This window comes from Microcaecilia unicolor, chromosome 11 (assembly GCF_901765095.1).
Source record: "Microcaecilia unicolor chromosome 11, aMicUni1.1, whole genome shotgun sequence".
Taxonomy (NCBI): domain Eukaryota; kingdom Metazoa; phylum Chordata; class Amphibia; order Gymnophiona; family Siphonopidae; genus Microcaecilia; species Microcaecilia unicolor.
Genome location: NC_044041.1, coordinates 29,389,440 through 29,398,296, shown reverse-complemented (window position 1 = coordinate 29,398,296; position 8,857 = coordinate 29,389,440). Strand labels below are relative to the sequence as shown.

The 8,857-nt window shown below is 46.0% G+C and overlaps 1 protein-coding gene across 4 annotated transcripts in view; it reads right to left on the bottom strand.

The window, feature by feature from the left end:
* Positions 1-1,422: 1,422 nt before the first annotated feature.
* Positions 1,423-8,857, bottom strand: part of CORO1C (coronin 1C) — a 191,582-nt gene continuing 184,147 nt past the window's right edge. For all 4 annotated transcript variants that reach the window (XM_030218244.1, XM_030218245.1, XM_030218246.1 and 1 more), the window contains exons 10-11: positions 5,988-6,233; positions 1,423-2,235 (exon numbers count right to left, since the gene is read on the bottom strand). In XM_030218244.1, the coding sequence (XP_030074104.1) occupies positions 2,116-2,235; positions 5,988-6,233 (366 nt within the window). In that variant the 3' untranslated portion in view covers positions 1,423-2,115. The remainder of the gene's footprint in view (positions 2,236-5,987; positions 6,234-8,857) is intronic.

Sequence of the window (8,857 nt, the reverse complement as noted above, 5' to 3'; positions counted from 1 at the left end):
TTCATATGTCAACCACTGCCAACCCCAGAATCTGCTCTCTCTGCTGCATCCTGCCCCCTTTAGATTCAACTTCCTGTTTCTGCAAGGGTGGGACACAGCTCAGAACAGCAAAACATTGCCATTGTCCTGAGCCTTCTAAGGAGAAATGCACTTAATGTAGGACGAGGGGGTTCGGAGACACAGGGACATACTGGACCACCGGGGGAGGGGGGGGGCCTCAAATTGGTCCGCACAGGGCCCCGCAATTGGTAAGGCCAGCCTTAACGCTATTGTTCAGTCCTGTGAACCATACATTCCTACTATTCTGGGGGCAAAAAAAAAAAAACCCCAGATCAGATGCCAGTATAAAACTCAGTCTAGCAATCACTTTATCACCTGAGCACTGCAGCAGTGTTCCTTTTACAGTTAAAAAATAAAATAAAATTTAAATATTGCAAATTAGCAGTTGTGAAAAAAAACACTTTTGGTTTTGGCAACTTAAAAAATATCTCAAAAGAACAAATATAGCGTTGGTCCTAGTTTATAAAAAGTTTGGGCAGAATACTGATGATCAGAACATTAAAAATCGAAATGGAATCAGTGCTTAAATGTTTTTAAACATTGCTAAATAATGACATTTATTAAATATCATAAAAACTTTCTATTAAAAGAACTGGACTTGGGGAAAAAAAATGGTCCCCTTTTAAAAGGTAATGGAATCGTAGCAACACTTATCGCAAGGGATTAATATTTCAGTGGCAGTTAACCTGATATTCAGCTGCATTTAACCAGATAGTGCTGTGTCGCTTAATATCTACCTGGTCAGGGTGACTCTGCACTATCCAGACAGTACCAGGGCGCTTAGGATCAGAACAAAGGCAAAGCCGGAAGCTATGCAGGCAAGTGAGGCAGGATAGAAAGCTTGCCTGGCTTAACTTGTCTGGATAGTTTCCTGCTACCGGTGCTGAGTATCAATAGTACCTGTGTATCTTCTGGAGCTGCCGAAGCACTGGATACTAGTGCTGGTAGTCCGGTACAGCCCGGCGCTGAATATCGAGGCCTAGAAAAGCCTGAGGCGGTCAGCATTTTAAAAAAGGAAAAGGCGCTGAATACCGAGGCCTAGAAAAGCCTGAGGCGGTCAGCATTTTAAAAAAGGGGAAAAGAAAAGACGACGACCACCGCAAGCTGAACACTGAACAGTAGGGTTTTTTTTTTAATTTTCCCTCTGCGCATTTTAGAAGTAACTCTGGGTCATGCTACTAGATTGGGATTATCATAGAGGGCAGAGCAGCCCTTCGATATAGATTGATACCCGAGAGGAGAGTCATTCCTGAAATGCAGAAAATAGGCCTGTCCCAGGGAAGGTAACTTTCACAATTGGGGTACAGGATGGTTACCTGGCTCACAGCACTTGAGTGCACCAAATTTAATTTTGTTTATGTCCTTCAAATATAAAAAAAAAAACAAAAAAACAGATCACTTCCTAACAGGACAGCCATTGTGGTGGGTGCTTTGACTCAGTCGGATTGGGGCATGCTTAGAAAAAACTAGGGTCAGTCTGCCCAACAACGCAGATTGGTTTGACAAACCCACAAATTCCTCTAAGTGATGGGTTTTCAGGGTCCCCAGTTTTTGATCTTATGGGCCATATTCAATAAAGGTTTCTCCCTCCCCCACCCAGGCACAGAATAAGAGGAAAATCCTTTTCGAATAACGCATCTTATTACATCCACTTGACCTGTTTCTTCCATAAGTTTGGTTTAGAATGAATTGGCCGCAGAGCGCAGCAAACACAGAATTAACCACCTCTTCGATGTTACGCGATGACTTCCTGCAAGAAAGCACGTGTTAGCTATCAAAAATAAAAGATTAAAAAACTTCAAATGTTTGGCATCTTGGTGCTTTGCCATTTTTCCCTTTATCCTCCGAAGAAAATTCTGAGGGTGTTAACAGAGAGGAATTCTTAAATTAAATTTGTGAAGAATAATAAAAAGTTCAAATGAAAAAAAAAAAAATTTGCTATGACTGGTCAATGGTTGCCTGCAGTGGGATTTTTGTGAGTGAAGCGGGCAGCATCTCACTTCACGCAGGCCTGTTCCCCAGCGGTCAGTGCACCAGTTCAGGGGCTTCCGGATCTCAGCCCATAATCTTCGCCATCTGCTCTTCTAGCTTGGAAATGCGCTCATTTTGAATGCTAATAATGTCTTTTATAGATTTAATTTCCTTTAAAATTTCATCCAGCTTTGCTTCATTTTGCTGCAAGGAAAAACAAACAAACCAAAACGAAGTTTAAAAACAGGTGTAGGATACTCATCACAGAAAAGCGTTTGAGGTTAGAACATCGTTGTAGTAGTGTACAGGAAATGGTAGGGAGGTTCACAGACTGATATTAGCCTAAGTGAAATATCTCTTACAGAGGATGTTGAAAGAAAACCCATAAATCCTTCAGTCCTTTAAAATCACAGATGCTTTATTACATATTCACTTAAATATATAACTTTCCTATTGTATGAACTAAAAATTCTCAGCTACGTTGACAGAGAAAATGAAAACAATTGGGCTCATTTTCGAAAGAGAAGAATGCCCATCTTTCAACATAAATTGGAATGGTCGTCCTTCTCACAGGGTCGTCCAAATCGGTATAATCAAAAGCCGATTTTGGACGTCCCCAACTGCTTTCCATCACAGGGACGGCCAAAGTTCAAGGGGGCGTAGCGAGGGTGGGATTTGGGCATGACTAACACTAGGACGTCCTTGACCCATAATCAAAAGAAACAAGGATGTCCCTGACGAACACTTGGATGACTTTACCTGGTCGTGATTTTCTTACGACCAAGGCATAAATAGGTGCCCGAAATGACTAGTCGACCACCGAAGAGAATCAGGGATGACCTCCCCTTACTCCCCCAGTGGTCTCTAACCCCTTCCCACCCTCAAAAAATATCTTTAAAAATATTGATTGCCAGCCTCTATGCCAGCCTCAGATGTCATACTCGGGTCCATGACAGCAGTATGCAGGTCCCTGGAGCAGTTTTAGTGGGTACAGTGCACTTCAGACAAGCAGACCCAGGCCCATCCCACCTACCTGTTACGTTTGTGGAGAAAACAGCGAGCCCTCCATAACCCACCACAAACCCACTGTACCCACATCTAGGTGCCCCCCTTCACCTACAAGGTAGTGGTGTACAGTTGTGGGTAGTGGGATTTGTTTGGGGGAGGGGGTTGGGGGGGCTCAGCACACAAGGTAAGGGTGCTATGTACCTGGGTGCAATTTATGAAGTACACTGTAGTGCTCCCTAGGGTGCCCGGTTGGTGTCCTGGCATGTCAGGGTGACCGGTGCACTACAAATGCTGGCTCCTCCCACGACCAAATGGCTTGCATTTGGTTGTTTCTGAGATGGACGTCCTTGGTTTCGATTATTGGCGAAAATCAGAAACGACCAATTCTAAGGACGACCAAATTTCTGGATTTGGGCGTCCCTGACCGTATTATCAAAACGAAAGATGAACATGCATCTTGTTTTGAAAATACAGGTTTCCCCGACCCTGGATGGGGACGTTTTGTGAGGACGTCCTCATCAAAACTTGACCGTCCCTTTCGATTATGCCCCTCAATATGCTAATTTCTGGATTTTTTTTTTTAAATAAATTTTAGACAGTTGACCAACCATAATGCTGCAGTGGACATACAAAATGTTTGCAATATGTAGCATTAATGAATAAATTTTTTATCTCAAAATATATCATGTTTGTAATCTGAGGGAAAGAAATCAAGACAACTACAGTTCACTATATCGTGGTCTCCTTCAACTAATTTAGTAACAGTTATCCTAGTGTGATGGAGACTGAACAATACAGATGGTGATTACTATGTGAGAAACTGCATTAGGACCAGTGGCTGCAGTGTCTGGGGAATGAATGACACACCATGTACTCAGAAGCTAGGCTGGCAAATTAGCTGATCCGATACTGAAGAGACTGTTCCGGGGCAGAGAAGAAGCATGGAACGAACGGAGGACAGGTGCACACGGCACCAACCCAGCGGCGTGCACCGGGGGAGTCCTTCGCGGGGGGTGTCCTTTCGCCGGGGGGGGGGGGGGGGGGCACTGCACCCAGGGGGGCGGGGCGCATCGGCGATCCGCCCCGGGTGTCCGCCCCCCTAGGAACGCCACTGTCTGGGGCACAGACATCATGGGGGAAGTTCTATAACTTGGTGCCTCCAGGTAGGCGCACAGATAACACCAACAAGGTTTTATGCCAGGAGACGGCATGACATCAAAAAGTTGAAGCAGTTTCCCCCATGCAGCTGCCATATAGCGAAACCCAAAACGTTCGCAAACGCTATGGACAATAGCAAACTTGTGAGGTTTATGACAAGTTTGTGTGTGTGTGTGTGGGGGGGGGGGGGGGGTTGACAGTTTTTTTAAAAGCTTCCCATATGTAACCCAAGCTTTTTTTTTTTTACCTCTGGGGGGGAGGAGGGGGGAGGGGGGTCCCTACAACTAGGCCCCGAGGTTCAAGCAGAGCCGGAGCCCTTTCTTAAAGCTGCAACCTACAAAAGGTGAGCCTCCCGTGGCTCCAAAAACAAGTCTGTCACTCTGGAGCGCCCGCATCCATGGACCACGGCTCAAGCCCTAGGACCCCCTCCCCCCAGAGGTAAAAAGAATTTAAAAAACCCTCTGGTTACATATCAGAAGTTTTCAAAAAAAAAAAAAAAATACCACACATAGGTAGTCATAAACCTCACAAGTTTGCTATTGTTGTCGATAGCATCTGTGAATGTGTGTGTGTGTGTGTGGGGGGGGGGGGGGGGGGGGGGGGGGGGGGGGTCACACCATATGGCAGCAAGCTCAGCCCACTGGCTATAGACCACAGAATGGGTCAGATAGGCTCAAGCCATCTCCTGTCATAAAACCTCCTTGGAAGTAACACATTAAGTATCCATTCACTAAGATGCCATTACAGAACACAACTGGCACATCAACATTTAGACACAAAGATTTACGCCAGGCAAATGGCAGGCATAAATGGGCACGCCTAAGTGAGCCATGCAATATATTGAGCTGGATTCAGTAAATGGCGCTTACAAATTGACAAACGGCAATCTGGGCTGGGTGCCCTTTATAGCACAGCGAAGTGGTTCCCAAACCTGGTCCTGGAGGCACCTCAGTCAGTCAGGTTTTCAGGATATCCACAATGAATATTCATGAGATAGATTTGCATGGAGGGGAGGCAGTGCATGCAAGTAAGTCTCTCTCCTGAATATTCATTGTGAGTATCCTGAAAACCTGACTGGCTGGGGTGCCTCCAGGACCAAGTTTGGGAGCCACGCTCAACTGTGGGTGTCAGGATTACACCAACCAAAACCAAGTGTAAATCTTGGCACATAAATTAGGCATGAATCACCGGTATTCAGTAATATTGCGTGCATTTTTAGTAAATGCCCCAACCCTGCCCCTGTCCACGCTCATGGACACGCCCCGTTTTGAGTTGCACACTAGAAGATTTGCGTGTGAATCTTTGTAGAACAGCGCTTAGCAAGATGAGTGCGCAAGTCCAAATTGTTGGTGCCCAATTAGTGCTAATTGTCTCCTTAGCCAACGTAAATACACGTGAATCTCAGAACCGCGCATTATTTACAGAATTCCCCTGATAACTTAATCTTCTTTAAGTTGCACGTGCAAGATGGAGACATGCCCATGCTCCGCCCACGTGTGCCCTTTTACAGTTACACGCTAAGGCACTTACATGTACACCACCGATTTACAGAACTGCCCCTTTGCGGGGTTAATTTTATGTAAAATTTGAACATGCATAAAAGTAATCAACTTTCCACTCATTAATCTGATAACTTTATGTGGATAAAGCATATTCAAAACCGGAAAGCAAATGTGCATCCCTGAGCTCTAACACACACCAGCAAAAGCTGCACCTTATTGAGGTCTAAGCACATAACATGGGCTGAAGTGTCTCATTGAAGCTGCCTAATCCCACAGCGGCATACTCACAATATCCAAGGAATCTACTGCTTTCTTTGGGACACCTGTAAGATCATTTTTCCTATTTGCGGCTGGCTGGCTGCCTAAAATGTTCTTTTTCACCACCTTGAGGTCTCTGTTTTTGCCAGGAAGGTAGCCATGCTTCAAGGAAATAAGAATTGGGTCGGCATTCTTCCCCTCAAACCACTCCTCAGCTTCCAGAGCTGCCTCTGGACCAGCAGTGTCTGGGTACAGGTCGTCTTGGAAGAGATCGGACTGTAAAAGAGGTACCATGTGTCAGAGAAGGATAAGAATATGTGAGTCAAAGAAAAAAAAAAAAAACAGAGCTGCATAAATGAGAACATTTCAGCAAGGATGTTCACCATTTCAGAAAGCAATATCTGTGTACGCCACATTAAGGGTGTCCTCTCATAAAGCCATGCAGAAATACGGCCTTAGCACATCTTAATGCAGGAAATTTCTCATGCACAAAACCCGGATGTAAATTCTGCACAGAAAAAAATACGCCTAGGTGTATTCGCTAAAGTATGCCTATATTTTATAGAATAGGCTTAAATTTTCACGCAGTATATAGAATACGCCAAGCACCTTCCCACGTGACCAAATTTAGTAGTGGTCATTTACGCCACGTTTTACTTGGTGTAAATCACGAAACCTAAATTAGGCACAGAGCATGTGTATTCTGTAATAATGAGCATAGATTTTAGTCACGCCCATGCCACACCCCATTTTCAACTATGTGACTTAGTATTTACATGTACTACGTTACAGAATACGCTTAGCAAGTTGTGCATATCATAATTAATACCTAATTAGTGCTAATTGCTTGTTAACATCCAACAGCGCTGATTAGCTAGTTAGCTAATTAAGTTATGCACATCATTATAGAATATGCATCGATTTCTGCATGGAAATTAAGGCACCATATATAGAACCCCAGGGTTTGTGCCCATCTGTGGGCATGAGCATTTCCACCTGCCAAAGGCTGGCACCCAACTGATAGCACTTAGGTGTGAAATTGCAGGTATTTTATTTCAATCATTTTTTATTGATGGCTTCATACAAATGGGTAATAAAAACAACAGCAAATACACTACATGTTACCACAAATGAGCTCCAATGAAAAGTTAGCAAATTCAACATCGCCAGAACCATCATAACACTATTTTTCCCTGATTTCCCCCCCCCCCACCTTCTCCCCCCCCCCCCTACCCAACCATGATACTGAGACATTTCCTGGCTTGGTTCTCCCCACTGTACAGAGCTCTCCCTTCCTAATGTACACAAACTCCTGCAGCAGTGCGCCTGCACTTAAAAGACCCACTGGGTGTCTGTGTTCTTATGACCCCCAGCGGCCCGTGAATGTCTCTGTCAGATCCAGGCCACTACGCAATTTACCACCTTACTCCTGTATGGCATCAATACACTTGCGAAGGACATCCCTTCAACTACCCAGGAGTGCAAATGCAGGATATTTTATAACATCCCACCTAATTTCTGGAAATGCCCCTGACCCACCTATGCTCCTTCCATGGCCACGCCCCCTTTGGAGTGGCACACTGAAATTTAAGCATGCATGTTATAGAATGGGGCTTAGGGCAGATCTGCACCAACTCCTAACTATTGGCAAATTAAGTGCTTGTTGATGTCAATAACCAATTGTTACAGCCTAATTAGCTAATTAGGTTTGCGCATTTATCTGCGATCCATACCCAAAATGGGTGACAGAGAATCTAGGGGTTAAGTTGGGGGTGGCTGCTCAGCCCTTATTCTTCAGCTGGGAGCAAGCCTGCCGTCACTGCATCGCAGGGGCGTAGCCAGACTTTGACGGGAGGGGGGTCCAGAGCCCAGGTGAGGGGGCACATTTTAGCCCCCCCTGGTGCCGCCGCCCCCCCGCACCAACTTAGCCGCCCGCGCCATTGCCAACCCTCCCCCACCGCCTACCTTTGCTGACGAGGGACCCCATCGCCGCCAGCCGAGGTCCTCTTGCTTCCCACGCAAGGCTTCGTTCTGTTTCTGTGAGTCTGACGCCCTGCACGTACAATGTGCAAGACATCAGAAACGGAACGAAGCCTTCTGCGGGGAAGCAAGAGGACCATGGCTGGCAGGGGTTGGGGTCCCCCGCCAGCAAAGGTAGCCAACGGCGATGGCGGGTGAGGGTTGGCGGCGGGTCGAGAGGGTCGTCGGCAGGGGTGTCCAGGACCAAATCTACGGGGGTCCAGGCCCCTTTGACCCCACGTAGCTACGCTCCTGCAGCATCCACTGCTGGGTCCAATGGCTAACAATTTTTATACTGGGTGATTAGCAAACCCAATTCATTCTTCTCCAGTGATCTGCATGGAACCTCAAAGGGAGGGGCGGACTGACCATTCGGGCAACAGGGCAGTGCCCGAGGGCCCAGTATTTCCTCCCACATGGCCGACATCTCTCTCCCTTCCATTCCCATGTCCAGCACACACCCTCTCTAACCCAGGATGAGTGATGTGGGACCCAGATCCATGTCAGTCCAGCCCTGCTCAGGGGTCATCATGGCAACCCATGAGATGGTAGCATTAGCATCAGTTCTGCAATAGTCCCTGTTCCTATGTGTCCTTCTGTCTGTCCTGATTTAGATTGTAAGCTCTTTTGAGCAGGGACTGTCTTTTCTTCATGTTCAATTGTGAAGTGCTGCGTACGACTGGCAGCGCTATAGAAATGATTTATAGTAGTAGTAAATAGCAGTCACATCCTTGGTGTTTGCAACTAGGACCTGTCAAAAGATGCTTCCTGCTTATCTGGTGGGGGAGGAGGGTGGTTAAAGGTAGTTTGTACTGTAAGGTCATATTTCTCTCCAACAGAAATTCTTTTGCATCATTGTTGCCTGACATAGATTTGCAAGC